Source organism: Homarus americanus, unplaced genomic scaffold, assembly GCF_018991925.1.
Source record: "Homarus americanus isolate GMGI-L3 unplaced genomic scaffold, GMGI_Hamer_2.0 scaffold25013, whole genome shotgun sequence".
Classification (NCBI taxonomy): domain Eukaryota; kingdom Metazoa; phylum Arthropoda; class Malacostraca; order Decapoda; family Nephropidae; genus Homarus; species Homarus americanus.
In genome coordinates, this window is record NW_024722158.1 from 3144885 (window position 1) to 3169654 (window position 24770).

The 24770-nt window shown below is 39.2% G+C and overlaps 1 protein-coding gene across 6 annotated transcripts in view; it reads right to left on the reverse strand.

Annotated features, from left to right (window-relative positions):
- Positions 1-6248: 6248 nt before the first annotated feature.
- LOC121862094 (myocardin-related transcription factor B-like) overlaps positions 6249-24770 on the reverse strand; it is a 79485-nt gene continuing 60963 nt past the window's right edge. For 3 of the 6 annotated variants that reach the window (XM_042360067.1, XM_042360064.1, XM_042360066.1), the window contains exons 2-15: positions 24248-24357; positions 22474-22512; positions 19708-19852; positions 17433-17498; positions 16988-17119; positions 16494-16661; positions 15770-16293; positions 15521-15637; positions 15035-15311; positions 14152-14526; positions 12929-13892; positions 12501-12675; positions 11886-11982; positions 6249-11716 (exon numbers count right to left, since the gene is read on the reverse strand). In XM_042360067.1, the coding sequence (XP_042216001.1) occupies positions 10716-11716; positions 11886-11982; positions 12501-12675; positions 12929-13892; positions 14152-14526; positions 15035-15311; positions 15521-15637; positions 15770-16293; positions 16494-16661; positions 16988-17119; positions 17433-17498; positions 19708-19852; positions 22474-22509 (4077 nt within the window). In that variant the 5' untranslated portion in view covers positions 22510-22512; positions 24248-24357 and the 3' untranslated portion in view covers positions 6249-10715. Of the gene's footprint in view, positions 11717-11885; positions 11983-12500; positions 12676-12928; positions 13893-14151; positions 14527-15034; positions 15312-15520; positions 15638-15769; positions 16294-16493; positions 16662-16987; positions 17120-17432; positions 17499-18615; positions 18830-19707; positions 19853-22473; positions 22513-24247; positions 24358-24770 lie in introns of those variants that run through there. The other 3 variants (XM_042360065.1, XM_042360070.1, XM_042360068.1) reach the window with 2 other exon arrangements.

Here is a 24770-nt window from a genome sequence, read left to right on the forward strand (position 1 = left end):
GTGTGTAGAGTCCGTCTGTCCGTCCTTTTGTTCGTCTTCGTCCTGCGAGGTTTCCGTCTAAATGAGTCATCACTTTCCGCGGGTTTTTTTATCGTCACTGTGGCTCACCTCGCTGGCAGTGAACACAGTAACGTGGCCCCAACTATACGACCGTCGTGAATTAATGACTAGATTTCACTGGTGATCGATGACCACCATTCAGTGCAGAGTTTTTCGGAACAACATATTTGTGTTGGTGCCAAATTACCAGGAGTTAAGTGGATCATGCGACACTAAACCACGAAAACATTATCCTATTCAGTGAAATATATTACTCAAGTTAACACACTATATCACCTTCCAGAGTCGAGCTACAGCATCACACTGTCAAGGCGTCTCACCAGGCACAAGTAAACACGGACCATGAATATGACAACTCACACAGAAACACTATTAAATGTTAGTTAATACAATAAAGCCCAAGCGCTATGTAGATAAGTTCATTTTTTGCATCTGGAATAGAGTATATTATTAGGACCAGTTTTGTTAATACCTTCCTGGGGCACACAGGTCCACCAGTGTTATTAAGACGTACCGAGACCAGGTGTGGAGGCCTATGGTGACTTATACAATGATCAGGGGGAAATAAAGAATCACCTGAAGATTACACATGCCAGCTTATTTCACCTTAAAAATAGGCCCCCAGCTTATTTTAACTTTAAGACTAACCACCCTAACACTAACCTAACCCCCCAGGTGTAACGCTAGTGGTTAACCATCAACTGGGGAGGTAATCTTCAGGTGGTCCCGTAATCAGCACCACTATCAGAAGGTGTTGACGCATACTTACAACATCAAACAGACGAGCTTGTCATTTATTTTTTCCCGGATAACAAGGGCATAAAATTTTACACAAGAGTAGCAACACCGAGAGATTTAAGATGGCGTGAGATATTGTTTACTGTGTGCACCTTCCCTCTCTCTATCTCCTTCCCCTCTCCCCCTCCGTCTCTCACCTTCCCCTTCTCTCTCCCATTCCCTCCCTCCCTCTCTCTCTTTCACCTTCTCACCCTCCCATCTCCTCTCCTTCCCTCCCTCCCTCACCCTCTCCCCTCCTCCCAGTAGTATTCTCTTACGCACTTCAACGCGTCATAAACTAAGGAATGTGTGTACAGATAGGAGGAGGAGGAGGAGGAGGAGGAGGAGGAGTAGTGTTCCCTGTTAAGAAATTTCCAAAAGTATGTTAGAGTGTTTTAAACTTCTGTGTAAATATGGTGAAAGGTAAAGTGCGTCCCCGTAGGTCTGGACTTACGACCTATAAGGGAGAGTACAGGTACACCATACAGTAGACTTAGGCCTTTACTTCCGTACACAAGGAACTAGAATAACCGGCACTGAACTCGCTACCCTCCACTTTCCCCATCTGCAAAGTAAAGTACCCATTCTCAGCTGGATGGACTAAGGGGGAAGGGGGTTATCAGAAGTTTGAGCCAGGGTCCCTATGACAGGAAACGAGTGCTATTATCCACTAGGCCACCGCACCCTTCCGTATATATATTACAAATGTCCGATAAATGTTGTGAACTGAATGAATATAAAATTGCACCAAGTGTTTAAAATTAGCACCATTTATAATAATAAGATAAACATTAAAGGAAACACCTGTAGATTAGGCACCCCAACTTAACTCACCTGAAGATTGGACACCTCCAGCTTGACTCACCTGGATATTTACCACTAATACCACCTGGGGGGTAACGGCAGGTAAAACTTGAGGCAGACAACACAGGTGTTACGCGGTTTTGGCGGGAAAAGTTACTTTATGAAAATAGTTTATGGGTGATACTGAATGAATTATTGGGGAGTGAGGCAGCTGTGATTTTTAGGCCTCTGTGTCGCCTTATCTCTCGGAGGGGAGGGGATAGGGTCAATAATATACTCTCGAATCACCGTAAGATTAGACACCCCAGCTTATTTCACCTCAAGATTTGTCACCCTAACGCTAACCTAATCTAACCTAACACAAACCTAATCTAACATAATTTAATCTAACCTACCATAACCTAACAACCCCAAAGTAACATTAGGGTGTTCAATCATCATGTGAAATAAACTAGGGGTGTCTAATCTTCAGGTGATCATCAACCTACACTGGAGTAATTCAATAACCGATATTGGCTGCTGGGCTTCATTGAGCCAAGTGTGATTTTATTTCGCGCGACTTGAAATGTCCTCCGTGGTTGAGTGCGGTAGATGTGAAGTAAATTTCCGTATTTAACATTATTTACGCAGACTCGGTAGGTGATGACGTACAGTAGAGACGGTCAAAATAGTAATGGTGTGGCAACATTATATAAACAAAAAATATTTAAAAGCAAATTAGGTTAAAATCGAGGTATGTGTTTATGCTGGTATTCCTCACATCACTGTTTATGACGAGTGAGCAAGTGCGTGCGTGAGTGAGAGGGGCCCATAAGTATGACGGGCCATTTGGGAAAGTATGCAGACGCAAAGAAACACCATGGCCGGGCAATGTACTCGACTACCTTCACTTCCTCAACTGTAAAGGCAAACACCTAACACAACCACCAATAACAACATCTATCAATTAAATACAGGTAAATCACAGTCACCTCACCTTCGGCACCAACGCCTCTCAACTCCAACAGGTAGATATGGCTCCATAACTCCTCTCTGAGAAAGACAAAATTCCTCGCTAAATATAGATACGTTGTGTGGCTGACTGTACAGGTGGACACTAATACTTTTACCTGAATAATAAATAATAATAATAATAATAATAATAATAATAATAATAATAATAAGAAGAAGAAGAAGAAGAAGAAGAGACAGTGGTGGTGCTTGACAAGTGAGAATCATATTCCCCTTCACGCCCCCACATTCTCCATGCCTTCCTCTTCCTCCTCCATTCCTCTAAATCTCTCTCCTCCCCCGTCTCCTTCAGGCCTTTACCTCCTCTACACACTTCCTCACCCCTCCCCTATGTCTTCCATTTCTTCACGCACCCCTTCCTCCACACCACCCCCCCCTCCTCCATGACACCCCCTCCCTCTCCAAGCCACCCCCTCCCTCGTAATATGACCACAACTATTGATCCAATGGTCACTAACATGGTCACACACAGACATACATGCACACACACATCGATCTGTCCCACACACCACTACCCTCCACCCGCGGGGAATAATTTGTATATGTTTTGTTGGACAGAGGTGTTTCGGCGTCAACAAATAGCTGGAATAAGGCACCTTGTTATTACTCCAGCTGTAGGCGAAAATTTACCACACAGTTTACCTTGTGTTTAGTGCTATTTTATTACTCCCCGCAGCTTGTGTTACGAACTGTGTGTGTGTGTGTGTGAGGGGTGAATGTTGGAGAGGGGGTAAGAATGTGTTTGTAAGGAGAATGCACGAATACACGGGCGAATGGAGTAAATGGTGTGGTATAAATAATAATAATAATAATAATAATAATAATAATAATAATAATAATAATAATAATAGTAATAATAAAAGTTGAAAATCTACAACACAATAGTACCGTGTGTGTGTGTGTGTGTGTGTGTCTGTTTTTGTGGTGTGTGTGTGTATGCGTGTTGACTGTTAATATATATGTCAAGATTTCCCCCCAGCCAGGCAAAGGGAATTCCCCGCCAATAAGGAAGGTGGGTTTGGGTAAGGCTACAACAGGGTCATTATGAGGCACACGCACCTACTGTAATGTTTCTAAGCTCAAGGTATTACTCACCGACACATGACAGGAAGGGAGCTGTAGGGGTGCCGATGGTCATTTTGGTCACAGCTCGAGTTAAGGCGCCGCGCCGTCACAAAGGGGAATACTCAGACCAAGTATAATGTTTTCCTGGTATTGTACAGCGTTATCCAGTACCGAAACTTTACGTCTGAGATTCAATTTAAGTAAAAGGTAAACAGGAGATTCATTAGATGAAATAACTTTTACCGTTCCTCATACCAACTAAATATTTTATGTGAAATTCGTCTTGTTGTTTGGAAATGCGCAAAACTCATTTAAATATTATTTAAATGAGTATAATTTGGAACGGGTGCCCGGGGCATGTCTAGCATGAACCCAAAGGTGGTACACGCGACCATGGATATTTCAATGGTATATAATCTGAAGAAGTTAAGTACTTAAGAGACTCATCTATGATTGAAATACTAACAGGTCTTGTGCAAAGTATTAAAAATTCAACCAAACGTCTAGGGTGTTAATTATATCGGTAAAAATAATCCAAGCGCTGTTTGGCGCCAAACAAATGTTTTCCATAGCAAGACATTTTGTCACTTTCTGTCCTTAATACAAAAAATTTCCATACATACCTCAATGCAATGGTTTTCCTATATTCTTCTCTTATCGCTAATGATGGATATTTTCTCGATGGATTGGGAAACAATAGATAAATAGCGATAAATGGCAGAGCTTCAACTTCCTTCTGCACCATAGAGGTTTGTTTACTTTTTGAGAATTCGTTCGTGAACATTTTGATTCGCCTGTCATTGTGTCATATCAATTGTCCTTATTTCATAATATAAATGAAACAATAAATAAAACTACTTTTCTATGATCATATATCTTCTCGCTTTCTTCATTGGATTTTCTGACTGTCAATTACTAATGCCATTACGGCCATTATAATTCTATCCTTTACACGTTTCCTTAATTGTGAGGGAGAGTTAATATAAGTTATTATAGCCACAGAAAACACTTCATTTGGCGAAAAATCCTCCAATAGTCATCAACGAAAATAAATCTTTCATATAGTATGTATATTTTTTTTTTTACGGGAAATAGCCCACCTAGGCACAGGTCATCGACCCACAACGGGGCCTAGGTGGATATGATGAAACACCGACACATGACTTTGTGTTTAAAGTTGGAAATAAGATGTCATGAAGGCGATTGGTTGACAAGACATAAGGCGATACATCACCAGGGCAACCAGCAAGTTGATATAGCTGACATGAAAACAAGAAAAACTGCAATTTTTCCAAAGACAAAAATTTGCCTACGTACTGTCTACAAGGCAGAACACTTTATAAAAATAGTCACGAGTCTCTAGGCTATGACTGGGGAGGGGAGGACAAAAACTCACCAGACAAAACTAACCTAACCTAAAGTTAATATTGTGACACCCAACCTGTCCAGTGAGTTTTTGTCTATGTACCATGACAGTGTTACAACTCTACACCTGTTGTAACTTGTAGTAGACACAATCGTGTATTGTTGTTATAACAATACACAAGGCCTTTTTCAGCCTTCTGGTGATGTAGTTACGAATAAGTAAGAAAGTCTCAATCTATATACAGACAGACAGACATCCACCCACCTGCCACCTCACCACAGTTGGCTGGAGAAGAATTGGCAGCCACACACCTCTCACTAAGCTTAGTTCATGCACCACTTATTATAATCAGTCTTGTATTTACATCTTGTGTGTGTACTGTACTATAAAGGCTCCCATGTGACCTGTGCTGCCATCTGGTGATCCTTCCAGCTGTATGAAAAGAAAAGAATTTCAACCTGGATACATAGATAAAAATCTGGTCACTCACCATGAACTGTCTGTTGCCTTGACCACCACTGTCTCCTAAATATCTATAAGCTGGATGTGAATGTTTACTTACCTTGTAATGGATATTCTTTGTTTAAATTATATTGTATTTTAGGTGGCATTTTTATTTTTGAGGCATCCAAACCCAACTCCCTTTTTCCAATAAGGAGTCAACTTAGATTTTGTACAAATTTGCTCTTTTATTGCACAATTCATGTCGAACTTTAAAAATTACAGTGGACACCTGAACTGTTCATGTATCCACTGCAATAATTAGGCTGAACACGAGATCTGCCCGTTTGATGAGGTAAGTGGGACAGCAGATGGCGGGACTCATACTGTACGGCAGACACTGATCAATAATCTTCCCAGTACAGTAGTTGGATCCTTTATGGGTCTTAGGTGAGAGGCCACAAACTCTTATTGTGCAAAAAAAAGTCAAATTATGACTATAGTATATGCCGGCCTGTACAGCATCTACCAACACACACTACACTACAGCTATCAGCACAGGGCCAGAACAGGACACTGCAAATAGTATAGGATGAACTCCAAGTATAATCACAAATATGAAGAATAATTCATACAACAAATAATGAAAGTACTGGAAATCCATAATGTACCTTTTATATGAAGCAAAACTATTAATCCTAGAAGGTTTTAAAGAATATCAGTATACCAAGTGCTTTTTATTTATTTAGTCCACCTGACAATTATGATCCACAGAATTTTGTAATGTAATATGCTGATATATAGGGCAAAGCTTTTTATATGACTGAAACCATAAGTACCAATCTGATACCATTTACCAACACAAAGGCTGCAGCATGACCACAGTCTCGAGTAAGAGCCAAATACAGAGAAAAAAACTTGAGATAAACTTTACTTAATTGTTTAAGTAACATGATTAATGTGGCAATTTTCAATAAATCTCACATCTTAACACATTTTCATTCAAAAATTAGGATAAACTGATCTCTATGCCATTTCAGTACTTTTATAGTGAAAGTCTTAATTCCCCTACTGTCATCATCCCTGGTATGCCTGCAGTGTTACTAATAATGTATCACTATTGTCTGTAATCCCATAATACTCAATGATGAACTTTACTTAAGAAACATAAGTCACAGACTACACTTTCTGCACATACACTCTCAGTTCTGTACACCTGCATCCTCACTGTCTAAGTACCGTACTGTAACTTCTAACCTCAACTTTGTATTTTGTATATTCTGGATGGAGTTGAAGTGTGTTGAACCTCTGCTACATTCCGTAATCTACTTCATTTCTTGACCAGGAACACCTGACACACACTTGCTGAAGGGATAGCAGCCTCCACTTGCCTACACTAAATAAAAAACTATGGTAAAGAAGAGATTGCCTCACTAAGTATACACATGAGGGACAGGACAAGATATAAGTATTGTATATGTACTGAGAAACAATAAATGATAGATATAACAAGTGTAAGTTTTGAAGCAGTACATCATGGAGTGAAGATTGTGTACCAGATCAACGGAGTGGTACTGTACCGCTGAATGAGTGCAGCAAAGAAGAAAAATACCCATGGTAATGTTTACATGAATAAATGAGGCATACTTGTGCATAAAGTATTTCTCACTACACACAAATTAAATGGCTTATATTCTCACTGCAATCTTTCAGAAACTGTGATTAATTTACATGTAATATGCCTAAGAATCCATTTTTCCAAACTACAGCAGGTCACAATTTTTCATCAATTAATTCTGTGTGATATATTGCAGATGTCAAATTGTTATTGCTTAACTAAATGTACAGTAATATGAAAACTGAAGACAGTACAGTACAATACATCTCTGCTTCTTGGTGAGACTTCATATAAATGATTCTTAACAGTGGAATTATTTTAAAATTGGATGAAGATAAACATGATTTTCCGTGAGATACTAAACTACGATGTAACACTGGAGATAGAAAAAATCCCAAAGATTAATTTAACACATCATGAGTTTGCAATTGAGGTATTTGAACATCCAAGTCACTCTAGATAAATGAATGTGAAGATCTAACAGCTTGATATATACCTGTATGAACATTCAAAGTCATTCTTGATGTATATGTATGTAAGCATGTGTGTATGTTTGTGATGATCACGAGTCAACAAATTATAAGCTACATCAATTAGTACTCACACCCAACCTGTTCAGTCACCCTCATCGTAAATGAACACCCAAAAAGGAACTTCAAGGGCTAAATTAATGATTGGAAAACAGTATCAATTAGGACACTGGCTACGTCCACATAAAATACAGTGACCATGAACTATGAGAATTGAAAGACCAAGAAAAAACTTAAATCACAATCATATATCACATGGATTTCTTTATATATATATATTTTACTGGGAAGGTTCATGATACTTAGACCATTAATATGATTTTTTTAATTCATAATGTCCTTTCTTCTGAACAATCAATTATTATTCAGTCAATGCTGCAGCTATCATTCCCAGTGCAGGTGTGGAATGTTGCTAACTGTGGTAATTGCTACTGGTTTGGCACAATAACAAGGCCCTGACAGAGCTTGAAGTGTTGAGCATTGAGCAGAGGTAAACAGTTCAATTGGTACTCATATTTTCATATCATCCGTATTAAACCCAGAAATTGCTCTGAAGCTTATAAATTTGGCCGTATAAAATTGGTGCTAAGCATTATATGTTCACTTCCAGACATGGCAAGCGAGACGAGGCAGAATTTAATGTAACTGAAGAATGCCCGAAAATTTGCAACAAAGGAATCTGTACAAGAGCTACCTCGGACAGGACTTGCCTACAATAATTTATTCTTATTAGTACACAGAAGGAACAAGACAATATCTGTTATAGATGGAATCTAGAAATGCTGGGAATATGAACCTGAGGCACACCACTTGGTCTTGGCCACTAACAGAATTTAGTCATCATTAGTCCGTCCACCTCATTGTGCAGATTAACAGTGTTTCTTGTGCAAGCTCAGTTAACCATAATTTATAGATGTGGACTATCCAAAATTCTATTGGTTAACTGTGTGAGCAACTTGGCACACTAAACCAGGTAAGTTTCAAAAGTTTCTTTTGACAAATTGTTGAAAACAATACATTAAGTAGTGAGGGGAAAGTACATTCTTCAGATTGTTTGTGAGAAAGGAGGCCATGTCTACATTTTTGAGGTGTGCCAGGGCTGAGGGAGGCAGGAACTGGACACCTACATAACCAAATGAATATGTTGGGTCAATTATACCCAGGCACCTAAGTGGCCACACACACACATCACCCTGATCAAGGATGCAGGCTGAGTGTTTCATGGCTACTCAGGCCCACTTACATACAGTCATCTGTTTAAACGAGCAGAATTAGGTACTTGTACGAAACCATACTTTGTTGTGATGCCAGTACTCAACATGGTAAGTTACATGTCAAAGAGGCACAGGGTCACCAAGAGCAGGTATATATAGTATATAGCTCTGGGACACCACTGGCCTTATTAACTACATAGGCTTTGATGATCATTGTCCTAATTCATAGATAGACTTGAGGACGTCATCAGTCTGGGTTGTTGTTGAACTTGTATTACAGATTTGGGTATAGGCTGCCATGATCTAGGGATATACAGAGCAAGCATTGGAAACCATTATCTGAGAGCATCATGAGCTATAACTACCAGTACAACTCTTAATATTGTCAAACGGTCCCATCAACTAGTAGTTCAATCACATGGACCATCTACACCATGAGCTTCCATTCAGAGACTCTAAATGGTGTGATATCCACTGACAAGATGTTTTGTTTTTCAGCATCTGTCAATATTGTTACTTTCACTACTGGCAATGGCCATTATCTGACAGCAAACACCCTCATATGGAATCACATATACTGGCTTTGGACACCATGTGCCTTGATTACAACTATTGGTATTGGACACTTGGGGCGGGGCCTCTGACAAAACTACATATTCGTCAAGGATTTGCAAGCACAGGCTTTAGACTCCAATACTAAAGTCACAAGAACAGATATTAAGAGATCTATAGCCAAGGTCAACTTGGGTGTTGGACTATAAATCAGGTCATGAGCACTGGCTTTTGACCCCTTCAACCCAAGTTACAAGCAATGGCAGTCAACTCCTCTATTCAGGTTACCAATCATTGGGTTACAACACTACGAGCCTGGGTCACACAACAGTTGGCATGGGTCGCCACATGCCAAGATAGGCAATGACTTGCACACCGTGAGCGAGGGTCACAGCTCCTAGCTGGGGTCTCTGAGAGCCAAGGACACAGCCATGGGCTGGGGGTCATCATGGAATGGTTGCACTGTGTGCCTGCCTTCAGTGGGCTAAACTTAACTGGCTGCTCCAAACATAGCTAATAATCACAGCACAGATGACTGAGTCTGCATTCAGTCACATATTCAACTAGTCAAAGTATGTACAGAGCTATTAATTCAACCAGAATTAATCTTCGTAGCTTCAACTGTCCACATCTGTAAGGCAAGCACACAGCAAAATTTATGGAAGGGGTTGATTTGTTCCCAAAACTTATTATACATTAATTACATACTGATAGACCTGACCTAATTTCAGGATTAGCTGATGAGTAGAATATATCTTGGAGAAAACTCAAACAACTTGAAATATTCAAAACAGCACCATTTTACAAGAAGGAAATATTTACAGATACATCTCATATATATACCACTTGACACTGAAAAATTTCAAGAAAGATTTCATGACATATTTATTAAAGTTTTTAAAACTTCTAATAATGATTATGAGCATGATCTACATGACAGGTAGTCAAAATGGAATAACAGGGAATTGTGTGGAGTTGGCTGAACACAACCTAAATATCAACTAAATATTCAATGGTCCTTTGTTAGAGTACTGTTAAGGCACTCATTTGTCATCACAGACATTAACGCATGCGCCAGTAGCCAAACTAGGGTACTGCCAGTCACTCAATATGCAGTAGCACTTCAACAATTAAATACTTTATTATCAGTCAAGGTTGAAATCTACTGCGGTCAGTGGTCCCTTGACTTAGTCTTGTCAGTCAATGGTCCCGCGGTCAGACCTACATTGACCAGACAGTAACACGGTGACTGGCTACATGACCGGTCCACCACACTTTCATGTAGTAAAATCAATGCGGTCCCATGATAGGCCCGACGTTACATCGTGGGCCTTGAGGTCCATTTCCTCCAAGTTAAAGAGGTCCAATTGGTCCTGATTATTAGAGAGCAGAGGATCACTTTGGTGCACACTGATACCACTCCTGCCGCCACTACTACTTGTACTGCTGGTACTGCAGCTACTGAGATTACCTCCTCTGTTGCTGCAGCTGCTACTACTGCCACTGTTATAATTACTGCTCATGCCACTATCACTGTTGTTACCGGAGGTGCATACTAGATGGGATGGCGGCCATGGTGGGATAAAGTTTGTGGTACTTGAAGAAAGAGTTGGGCCGTGAGTTGGAGGAACCAGAGAGTCGAGCCATGACGCGACGTCGACGTCGTCGTTGACCTCCATCTTAACATCTATCGGTGGGCCTACAGTAACAAATGGCTCTTCTGGTCTACTTGAAATAAGCAGATCAGGGGCCATGTTGCTGTGGTCAAGAGTGTGCTCCAAGGCTCCCAGCTCCATCCCTTCCAACACAGGTAATTCCAAATCCAGAGGAATTTCTAGGCCAGGTTGGTTTGACCCCTCCATCACCAGATCTGCAAACAGTGAATGTGAATTCAGGCCACTGGTGACTATTGGGGATGGGCAGGAGTTGGCAACACTGAACACTGCTTGTCCTTGAGAAGTTGTTGACGTAGCAGAGGTGGTGCGCTGACTAGAATGGTGAGGTGGAGGTGGGGGTGGTGGCGGCGGTGGTGGGACTGCAGCTTCTACAGTTGCTGGAACAGTAGCTGCAGTGGTATATACTGCAGGCAGTGAAGTGGCTGAAGTAGTGAATATGACAGGCAGTGCACCTGAGGTACTGCTGAAAACAGGAGCACCAGCAGATGTGGTAGTATAGATGACAGATGAGGCAACCGATGTGGTGGTGAAGATTGGTCCACTTCGACTACATCTTAATTGAGTTGGAGTGTGAGGGTCTTGGGCAGCACTAGGTGGCAGCTCTGAAATATATATACAAAGATTACCGAGTGAGAGAAAGAGAAATAAAAGCGTTTTCATAAATTTCACCAAGTGTTACAAATATTGTAACTACAAACTTTGTCCTAAAATACCAATACTGTACTGTATAGAGAAATCAGTTTATCTTAGTTATATAACCACATATCTTACCTCCATTCTTAATCAATATTTCCAAAACATCATCAACAGCTTGACTTTTGACAGATAACTTTCGATTTTGGGTTTGAGGAGATGATTTGGTAGAGATCTGAAAGTACATATTTTATTAAGACACTCACTTAACACAGACATGCTGTTTAACTTAATCACTTTGGTATCTGAGAATTTACATGTATACTGTATATGGTGGCTCGAGACTATTTTCTTGTATTCGTGAGTGACCATTTAATCTAATTCTTCCCTTAATATAGTAATGAACAGTGTTAGAGAAGAACATGTATAATTGTCAAGTGATAATAGCATGGTGAGGTGGCCATGCAGAAACCACCATTATGTGTGTAAACAAATAAACAGTGATGTGGATATACCCTTCAATAACAAATACCTACAACAGCAGAACGAGTATACAGTGAAACCTCTATTTAACGGACTACAGTATGCGGAGAGGAAAGTCAGTTATATGTGAAATCTCCATCTCGGGGATTATTTTGAGAGAGAAGTTCATTATATGGAGGTTACACTGTAACATGAGAAAGAACTCTAGTGACAACAAGGTCCTCCTCCTACAGGTGTGCACGAGGGCTGTGAGAGAAGGTAATGACTTACCATTGTTCCCTTCAGCTGTTTAGTAGCCTCATCATAATTGGGTGGTGGCTTGATAACAAACTGAGGTTCTAATGCTGTTCTGTTTACATTGTTATTATTATTGTTGTTATTGTTGTTGCTGTTATCACAAGTGCTGGTAACAATGAGCCCTGAGAAATTGGGCAAGGAAGCAGTTCTGAAATAAAGATACAAATAATTAATTGATATAAGAACATTTTTATATGCAGTAGAGTGGACTGAATATATCAAGTTGCCCTTTAGTAGAAGATTTGTCAAAATGACCTTAAGGTTATGTTAAACTTTTTCAAACTGTTCTATTCCAAGTGAGACATCACTGGGTAATGACTTTTAAGACAATGAGTGAGACCTTTTACAGTATATATCTAATATTTAGTTCCCCTGAAATTTTTTATGAAGATTAGACTGACCTTTGATGAGCATTAATAGCGATGCCATTTTGTGAGGATATAGATCCTGAGCGCTGGTTCTTTGGTTGTTGGTTGGTGTGAGGGTTGGGGGAGCCTAGCAGTTGTTCCCAGCCATTCTCCAACTTGACTCTCACCTCCCCAACACTGTGCTGGTGCTGCGTCTGCTCTGACTGATGGTGGTGTTGGTGTTTCTGGTGATGGACAATAGCACACTGCTGTATGCCATTCTCGTGAATTTTCTTTAAAGGTTCGTGTTGGACCACTTGTTGTTGCAATAATTGTTGATGCTGCTGTTGCAGTGTTTGCAAATGATGGAGCTGCTGAATATGACTTTGCAACTGTTGTTGTTGTTGCTGTTGTTTTTTGTTGTGAATATGCTGTTGTAGTATGAGTTTTTGGTTTAATTTGTTATCAGAATTATTTTTACGTTGCTGTTGCTCCTGGGCTTTGATAATATTTTGTTGCTGTTGCAACTGTAGCTGCATCTGTGTATGGTGAAGCTCTCTTTGAAGTTCCTCAATTCTTCTCTGTAGTTGCACCATTGTTTCATTAGACACCATGGAATTGTTGGGGGCTTGTGAGGTTGTTTGACGAGTCATTATAATTTGATTGGGAGGAGAAGTCACTGTTTGGCCAAGAGCGGACACCAGCACACTACCAACTGGAGAACAAGAGCTTGCTGGGACAGTCTGTGTGGGTGGTGGTGGTGGAGGGGGTGGTGGCGGTGGTGGTGGTGGAGGTGGAGTGTTTATGGAGCCTCCATCACTAAGGTGGAGACTAAGGGGAGTGAGGGCACCACTGGGAGTCAGAGGAGTGAAGTCATTTGTATCCATTGCAGAGTCAAAATCCACATCCATGGGGGCCACGCTGGAGGGCCGTGTAGATGACGCAGAGATGTGAGAGTACGCAGGAGAAGATGCACTGTCGTCTCCAAAATCCATTGATGCTTCCAATAATCCTTGAACTGAAACAATCACACAATCAATTTTAATATTTTTTTTATTACCGTTGAAAAAATATTCACTTTTAATACATCCATATGAAGTAATTACTATTTAATAATACAATAATCAGTTTCTTTATTCTCCATCTAAGGTGAAAAGAATACAATAGTATGCCACTTTTGTCCGCGACTCTGCCTAGCTTTTTGATGTACTACCGTATTAACATTTAACACATTCCTTAAATCCTGCCACACAAGAATCCCCGAATAAAAAACTTACCCGAAGAGTCGTCTGTAAAGTTAAACGTTGAGTTTGTGGGCGTGGGAGTCGGGGAAGGCTCCTGTAGCAGATGTGCCACCGGCAAGATACTACTGCCAGTGGAGTCTGTTTGGGTTGCACTCGTTTTTTCTTCTGTGTCCACCGGTGCGGGCGTGTTAACGGTCTCTCTCTCAACACTGCCCAGTCTCATTGTAACCGAGGTATTGTTACTATGAAGACTACTATTACTACTACTGATGCTGTTGTTGTTGTTCAGACTGGTGATAACAGCAGCAGAGTTCTGGGCAGCGTGGTTCTTTAATCTCTCTATCAACTGAGGTTTGGAGCCAGACACAGGTAGGTTTCGTTTCTTCAGCTCTGCCTTCAGATCCGACACTAAAATTAAAGAATGGAATTGGTCAATTTAATTATTAAATATAACAAAGAAACTTAATGCAAAATAAACTTTATAAAGAGGAATTGTCTTCTCATTAATCCCTTCCATACCGCTCACTTCTTTCATAAAATATTCTTATACAGTACTGTATTAATATTCTACAAGATCTTCTAACAAATCTGATAATATATTTGCACTCCCTTAACACATGACTAAACATCTTACCTAAATTTCACAAAAACATGATACTCCCACCAATGAATGTCTTCCCAATACACTCATACTACTTCATATCCCAATAACTTTCCTATTTTTAATGTTTTATTTAGTCTCTTTACCTTTTATACCAGTCTTTTTTTTTTCATTCCCTTCTTTCTCCTAACATTACTTTCTCTTTAATAACTTTCACATTTGCATCAGTCATCACAGGAGAGGAACTAAACCTGTTAATGTCAATCAATTAACTAAAACATTTCATAATAAAGTGATACACAGACATGCACATACCTTTCATATCTTCCAACTTGGTGTGAACTCTCATATTGGTTTCTGGTGGTGTAGGAGGTGGTGGTGGTGCAGGAGGTGTAGATGAGGGTGTTGGTGTAGAGGTGGGAGTGTGTACCGGTGTATGCAGGACCTGAGACAGGGTCAAGCCACTGGCCACAGTGGAGGATGGTAGTGGGGGCGGTGTTGGCGCTACTTTGATAACGTTGGCTAGACTGCTGGTGTTGGAGCCGTCGTTGTTGGAAGGCTTTAATGCTGCTGGCAATATAATCTGGGGATACTGCAACAGAAAAAGATCAAAATCATTAGTACAGTATAATATTAAACAGAAAGTTGACTATGAAAAATGTAAGCAGGTGGTATAAGTGACATATGGGTGGTAGTGTATCAGGAGCTTGATGCTGGTGGAAACAAGTAAAGCACAGCAAATACACAGATGGAATAAAAACATTTATCTTTGGAGTACAATTATCTCAATCTTTTCCATACCTTTTGTTTGAGTTCAAGTTGGCACTGGAGGAAAAGCTGTTGCTGCTGTAGTAGTATATCATAAGATGTTTCGGAGTGGTTGGTGTTTGACTCACGCTTCACTGCACTAGGAGGACCCTGTTGGTAACAAATTGTGTTCTCAGTAAACTCTGGTCATTAGGAGATATGCTATATTAAGTACACAACTTGTATATCAATGCAAAAAAGAACTGCTAGTGATGTGTTACTGTAATACTGCCCAAACCTTACCTTATACTCATGAAACTTGATTGTTCTAGCTTTAGGTTGACTCTTTCCCTTAGATTTTTTCCTGCTCTTGGATTGGTCTTTCCCAGGAGCAGAATTCTGTTGGGGCGGTGTTGTAAGAGCATGAGGGAGAGACGTCCGGGTCACGAAGAGAGTCTGTGCTATAGAAGCTTGAGGGGAAGATAAGAGAGGGTGCTGGGGAGACGCTAAGGAAGATAATGGGGAGAGAGAGGAGGTGGTGGAAGTATGAGATGGAGAAGGAGCTGCTACATCAGGCACACAACTGATGGGGGTAGGTACTGTTGGTGCGCATGGTGGCGGCGGTGGTGGTGCTATTACTGCTGCTGCTGCCGGAGCTTGAATTGGACTGGCTGAGAGAAGCTCTCTGACCCCAGCAGCATTGTTGGCCTCACTTTGGTCTGGAGACATTGCACCCTCACTACTTGACTCATCTTCATACTGCACATATAGACTTGGGTGTTTCCGGGGTTCTCCCTCACTTGTGCTCTTGAACATTAACTGCCCCTCTGTCAGTGAGAGTAATGTTATAAGTTACTACAGTTTAAGAAGATACAGTACTGTAAGACACTAATGTTATCAAGATAATAACTTTTTAATTTCATTTCACTCTCCACTTGCACTTTATTATGTGGTCACACATCACTTGAATATTACAAGGTAAAAATTACAAATAGAAGTGTCAATTAAGTTCGTCAGTAGTTCTTACCCTTGACAGCTTTCTCGAGGTCTTCTGTGGTGTGGAGGATATTGGCTCTGACAAGTTCAAGGGGCCCTGGCCTTTGGCACAAGTGGTCACTTATGGCATCAGCTATCCTGGCTCGCTTCAGCTGTTTTTGCTTTTCCACCAATGAGGGATCAATATTTCCAGGTGCATCTGTAGACAAAAGATCACAAAATAAACAAAGTCAATGAAAAGAGAAAAAAATTAATCTTGCTCCAATCCAATGTTCAGAAGGTTGCTGTTATATCACAGATTGTATATATAGTACTATATAGTAATGATTAGTACCTTCCCTGATTAACCCCTTGTGTATGGGTTCCTCTCCGAGTTGAATAAAATCGTCTGGCATTGGCCAAATAAAATATTAAATGTGGCATCCCCATAGTGAAGGGATTAAGAAAAAATGAATATGTCACTCTGCTGTACATAGGTGTAAAAGCAGGTGTCTTCTATATAAGAGACTAAGACTGTTAACTTACCCTCCAGAATATGTTGTCGAACCAGCTCCTCTCTATCAGGTCGCCGCTGCATTTTCTGTTTGAGGATGTCATGTTTTTTGGCCATATCTAATTTCTGCCGCTGCTCGTAGAAGGCAGTCGGGGTGTTCATTGCTGTGGAGAATAAAACCACTATAAAACGAGAATTAAAAGGGTTACCGTTACTTCCCTGTGTTACTGTTACTGTACCTATATACAATATTTCTTTTGAGCTCATAGATAAAGTTGTAATTTAATCACATCATCTTCCTTAGTGTGTAGAGGATTAAGGAATAATAAAATTTTAGTGTTATCCCATTCCACATACTTCTTGTTATAAGGCAAATGCAGTACCTACAACTTTACAAGTACTGTATAGATATATGATACACCCCAGCCAGCAAAGATATATGGCACCCCAACAACATCAAGTCCTGTCAACACTCACGAGGGATTACTCCGCGGTTCACTAGATCCTCCCGTGGTCGTCGTAGCATCAGCTTCACTTTCAATGCTGCAAATAAAAACAAATTAAATTTAACGTTACAAGATATGTTTTCATTTAAACATAAAAAACCATCTGCCGTACACGTGTCCACATTAAGATTTAGTTCCCATCTTTACCAGTAGAATAATTCCATATATTAAACACTAATCCAAGTCTCACTCATGGATTATTAATTAAAATATACATTAAAAATACAGTAAACTAAAGGATAATAATGTATAGTTCTCACTCATGCACTGCTGGTATTTATAAATGTGAGTTACTGTACTGTCCTTAGGTAGAGAAGAGTGTTACCGGTTAACTCTCAAACTGTGAAAGCCGTGAATATTACGCCTGTACGGTACTTTACAAGACTATTAAACAAACACCAAGGGACTGTTTTACACATAATTTGGTAGCAGAGGTTCGTGTACACTGCTGTAAGGTGGGGCTGCCAGGGGACTGAAACACTGTCCTTCTTTTAGATAATTGCTCGGCTCGCTCTCAGGTGTAGCGGCTGAATGTAAATAACTGTACTGTATTATTGTTGTTTATGCCTTCATGTTTTCTTTCGTTTTTGAGTATATGTGGTGTTTAATTTTTCTTTATTTAAAAATGAGGACAAAACAGATATCAAGTGAAGGTTAGGTTAGGTGTATTAGAGACACTTGGGGTTGTCCTCTACTGTACATTTAAATGAATACTGTAATGAACACTCAATCAAACCAAAAATATCTTTACGAATGGGTCCGATAAATCTCAAAATGAACACTGCGACTCCTATTGTCTCATTGGGGTTGTCAAAATATGGCCGTCAAAGTATTTGCTCATGTCAAGACCAATCCGTCGATCTTTATATGATTTTTTTTTAAATCCTACCTTGTCAAATAATTGTCATAATCAAAACATTTAAATTTTCAAACAGCATTTTCTCTTTATCTTACAATTTTCTATCACTGTCTACCTTTCCTAATGCCATACAGAATATATATAAACTTTACTCAACAAATTCTAATACAGTAGTGAAGAAATAACAGCATCATATTTACTCTAATACTGCATAAAATAGTTAAGTGCCTCATGTGTCATACTGATCTTGGGAGATACAGAAACATTTAAGTAACTTCACTATGTCAAGTCTTACCCGCACTGTCTGGCTGATGCACCGAGGAGTCAAGAGATAGAGAGGTAAAGCCACACCTGTCTAACGGCTCACACACCAAGTGCCACAAGTTCACCATAGTTAATGTCTTTAATATTAATCACTTTAGGTAATGTTGTATAATTAATGCAACTGTTTCATATACTGCAAACAATCACACACTAAAAAATATTCTCATTTTCTTATCACTGTGGTACAAGGTATCATATTTTTTTTTAAGGAGCTGCCTCAACTTTGATAACCTCTAACACATTCTGTTTACACAACACATCTGAAATCTTCAAGTTTAACAAGAATACCCAAACTTTTTCTTTATCTATTCCTTATAATGAACACCAATCTCATAAACTCGTGCACCGATTCCTCCAACGGTCGCTACAGCGCATCACGTAAACTGGTGGATGAATACTAAAAGCTGTGGGTGTGGCGAGAAGTGTCACTGTCGCCGAGTGAGTCTTGGTAGTAAAACACTAAGCCAGACCAGACCACAGGAAGGAAGGCAGATTACATGAACTTCAGTATCACCCTTCCTAATTATGAGCAGCTCAGATCTGAAATTCCTAAACACTCCTTATCCATTTAACATTTGACATTTAATAGACCACAATTACCACTACAGTACAAGTCTTTTGGAAATATCCATTTGTGTGTTGATGATAAATTTATCTATGTTTTTAAAGAGAGAAAGAGAGAGAGATAATGTGAGAGTAAGTGAGTGAAGGAGTGAGTGAGCAAGACAGCGAGTGAGAGAGATAGTGTGAGTGTATATGAGAGAGTGAGTGAGTGAGTAGTGTGAGTGTATATGAGAGTGAGTGAGTGAGTAGTGTGAGTGTATATGAGAGAGTGAGTGAGTGAGTAGTGTGAGTGTATATGAGAGAGAGAGTGAGTGAGTGAGTAGTGTGAGTGTATATGAGAGAGTGAGTGAGTGAGTAGTGTGAGTGTATATGAGTGTGATACAATATACAATATATATATAATTCTCAGAGGTGGTGTTCAAGTGCCTGCCTATACAGCACCTATTTATAAACCCCACTTGTACACAGGTAATTAAAACAGAAGGGATGAGAAACTTACACTCTTTGTTTTTGTTGAGAGCCTTGCCTTGTAGTGGGGAGTCGTCTACCTCACACTTAGGGGGGGACAGAGGAATGAAGGGGGGCTGAGAACCCTCCCCATTGCTGCTGTCCGCCATCTTGCTTAGGTCGTTCAAATTGCAGTCCTGGAAAATACAAATAATCTTAGAACAAAATATAAATAAAAAACTGATAAAGGTTAAGACAATGATAATGAAGTTTGAAAATTGAATAAACAATAAACATTACTTAACAACCCTATTTAATTTTAATGGCTTATAACTACCTGTACAAACTATGTACTTCGGGTCACTCAAAAAATCCATCTTTACCGTGGGTGTCGATGAATCTCAAAATGAATACAGTAACCTGACTCCTGTTGTCTCGGTAGAGTTGTCAAAATCCTTCATCCATTGGGTAAAGTAAATTTTTTGAGCGACTGTACAATATAATAGAGTAAAATAGTTCTTGTTGACAAAATTACAAGACCTAAACAACTGCAAGAATCTTCACAGTGGACATGACTTAAGAAATACTAACTGGGTACCGGGTATATTCTTTATTCACTCATTCTAGCCCCTCCCACATCATGTACAGTAGCTTAGAATGATGAGCAACTACACACATTCTACCTTCAGTCATTTTTACAACTATAATACATGTGTTTTTGTTATGGTAATCCCTTTCCACACCATGACTCCCAAATCTGGTTCACTAACTTATCTTTTTACCGTTTTCCTTCTCTGCTTATTTCCATCACTTTACATTCACCCACATTCACTCTCATTTTTCACCAAGTACATTGTATAAACATTCTTTTCCAATCTCATTAAAGAAATTAAACATTTCTAACTCTTCTTCCAAATCACCCACTAGGAAAGTTAAGCAAGACTAAATTCATTTACTGTGACTTTGCCAAATCACCAGCATGTGAGAGTCATTTAGGACAACATTCGAGTTCCCAAGCATGTGATCACAATTTTCATCACTACAGTAGTTTGTTTATGCTCAGTATATAGTATAAAGTACACTTGCCTGCACTTATACCTGGTACAGTGGCTGGCATGTTTTGTGAGACATGGTAACCCTGTGGAATGTTTAACTTCCATCCTTAGTCTGGCTACTATTGTGAGGTTCCTTAGGGGCATTCCAGGAGCTTTAATACCAAGTAAACAAACACAGTTGCGCCAGCCACTGTACCAGGTATAAGTGCAGGCGACTGAACATGTTAAGATAACCCCAAAAATGGGGTATGGTACAAAATTATTTTAGCCCACTATGTACTTCTTCCATAAGAGGGATGAAGTTAATCATTGTGTCCCAACACCAGCACTGGGGTGTCAGGCTGTAGTGCGGAGGTGAGTATTGATTTCATGGTTTTACTTACTAAGTGTATGTTTTATATCCTACACTTTCTCATCCTAATCTATACTGTACTGTAAATGTACCTGTATTAATCTAATTTTCTTTGATGCTTTTATATTACAGGGCATCTCATTAATGTTTAAATATTCCTCACCTATTTTCTAATATCTCAGGAGTTTGTTGATAAAAGTAAGTGTAGTTGTCAAGTATTCAAACCCCATTTTCATAATAAGGTCTCGGTACAGTATTTAAAATGAACCCCCTTAAAAATACCAACAAGCCCCTGGGAACATAACCTCATAAAATTACACAGTTTTTTTTATAGAAAGTCCTGTACTGTATTGCCTGAATTTACTTTTTTTCTACCTTTAACTTCCTTTCCCTGATATACAATGCCAAGTAGAAAATCACATACAGTACAGTACTGATTTATTATTTCGGCAACTTGTGGTTTAGGTTATTCCACCTGGCAGGATGTTTATGCACCAGTTATCTCACTCTCAACATGTGTAACTGATACTGTTCTCATATTAGTGATAAGTGTGTGGGAGTCAAGAGTCATAGAGTACATTACAAAGACAACCCAAATCTTCCTCTCTGGCTGGGAATCAATCCTTGGACCTTTGGCATCTGATGCATATTCTCTACCACTGTTATATTTTACTTGTACTGTACTGTACTACTCCACGGTTTTTACGGTACGGTACTCTCTCACACTCAAATAATCCCGAGATATTCTCCATCTCTTGAGAACTTCATCCTTCCTCACTTGGAACTCACCATCAACTTAAACACCTTCACTCTTGACAAATATTCTCGTCTAAATAGATCGAAAAACACTTGTAAATACGTCGTACAGGTTTAACAATCTCGGGTGTGTGTTGTGTTGTATGCTCACAGCGTACACCAGGTGGGACACTGAGATGTGTTTATGATCCACATGAAAACATTATATAATAAAGTTCTCTCTTATCCATATCAACTTTTATTTATTTCTATTGATATTAATACAGTAGTGTAATAACAACAGCTACAGGAGATTAAATCTTAGCTACATAAACAGCTTCATTCTCATCCTACCATTTATTACTGTACTCCATGAGACTTTTAAAGCAATACTCTGGTACTGGTATGTCTGTAAAATAAATTGACTTTGAGACTAACACACACACACATTCCTCTCAGTTAAATACCTCGCCATTTAACTCGTGGACTCAACACTTAAAACCAAAGAATGACAACCAATTTACAGTACAGAATATAGACCACGTATATGAAGAACGTGTTTTTGAGCTTGCATTTTTTTATTGGAGGGGGGGGGGGATCTTTTCTACCCAACATCCTATAAAAATGAATTAATCTACTGTACCATAGGAAGAATGACAAATAGAATTTTCCTTACCAATTTGAACTTCATTACTGTGTGGTATATCGACATTGGCTGCATGAAATGAAAAATGGAAATATGATTAATTAAATCTAGTGAAGAGAAAAAAAATGGTGATTTCTTTTGATCCTAATTTTTAAGAGACAGAGATGATGATGATGGTAGTGGTGATGAGTATGATGGTGTTGATAATGATAATAATAAAAATAATAATAATAATACTGTAATGATAATGATGATGATGATAGTAGTGGCAATGACGATGGTGATGATAACATCCATCACCATCCTATCATGACCTACATATTATTATTACTATTGTTATTATTATAAGATTACAGGAGTATTTGCTATCCCTACCACAACATACCAATACAGTTCTGTACTTCATTTAATTAGCAATAAAACTACCAGTGTACAGTACATACACTTACCCTCAGTACAGTATCTAGTAAATACATCAATAAACTCACTACTTAATCTCCCCACACATTACACCTCCAAGTAATGGTTCATATGGGAAGCTGTGACTGTGTTTACAAACCCTAGTATTGTAAGAGAAAAACTTTATCCTGACTATTACAGTTACTGTATCTCCCTCACCTTCTGTTACAGGTATGAGACTGTAATGCCTGTAATAATAAATGGTGCACAAGTCAGGAGGAACAACTCGGTGTTTTAATGAGCAGGTGGGTTTACGAGTTAACTGACACATAAAACTGTTTACGTTTGGTTTAAGAGGAAGAATAACTCTCGACTGTTCATTGTTTCCATTTATTAAACTTTCTAGGGGGGGGGGGGACAGGACTTTATACACATCCTATAGATCACACAACTTATTAAACAATCCGCACTACTGTACTAAACTTTTGGTTGTACTTAAGTTACCACACAGGACAGAGGGCCAGACATAAACAAAGGAATAACCTTTTCTTTAATAACACAGTGGAGTTATAACTTAACTTAACCTGACCTGACCTGACCTAACCTGGCTTAATAGTGTGAGGTGTTCAATTCATCAGTAAGTTTCAATCTAACATATAATTAAAAAATAATATTAATAAAGATACTATATTATCCACTCTTAACACAATACATTGCTGTTTTATGAAATGTGAAACGTTACAACAAGACTCTGTTTAAATCCCCAAATATTCGCATCTTATGTTGAATAGTGACTAAGTAAATATATAAACGTAACAATATAATCAATTCAGTAAAACAATGATAGTCCTTTAAGTCACAGTTGTTGAGTATTGGCCAGAGAGTAAACAGGAAGAGACTTAAAACATACCTTACATAACTCTCTCTCAGGCTGGGAGCACGAACGACACACTGTAGCTAAATTCCCTACAGCTTTTTTTATTACTTTTTTTCTTCTTCGGTTAATTTTTATCATTTCAGTGCATGGATAAGATAAAATTTCGTGGCCAAGTCCAATACCACTGAGATACCACACAGGTTTACCCCCAACACACACCATAAAGTTTGATATATAAGGCAACAGGTGTCAACAGCTTTAGTTTATTTCCCTCGTCATGCTGGCGAACTATACAGGCTAGGCTGGCCACCGTAAGATTAAACAATAATAATTTATCTTTTCAATTAATAAAAGCTTAAAAAACTAATGATGTTCACATTAATTAATTGTATTTTCAACTGTGGAAATATCCAAGTAAGATTAAACATGAAAAATAAATTAATTCGTAAATGAGAATCATTTTGAAAATTTTTATCAATCTCGCCTCTATAAAATGTCACTATGTACGTATGTAGCCTATGTCCTTACCTTGAACCAGTGAGGATAGATAGCGGCGATGGTCTCAAGGAGGTCGGCGTCCAGCTGCACAGCCCAGTACACCGACTCCGTGCCGCCGACCACCACCTTAGTCCCACACTCTGTAAAAACACACACAAACTTAGTAATGTACACACTAATACAGACACAAGTAGTCCCACACTCTGTACAATAACACACACACTTAGTACTGTACTGTATTCTGTGCACGATAATACAGTCATAAGTAGTCCCACATACTGTGACACACACACAACTACCAACCGAGTATTCTTACACGCAAACATTCACAGTCACTAGAATTTAACAAGTAATCAGGAGGAAAGTTGACTATATTTTCCTACATCAGTAAAATGACTTAAAACAGAGAAACAACAACACATCACCCAGCGCGTCCGGCCATACGATAGTGATATACCAAGTGATCGCGACCTTCGTGCCAGTGAAAGTTTGAACGCTGGTGCTTGGCTAGAGTACAGCGAATGAGGGTGCACCAAGTCCGTAGACTTGCATC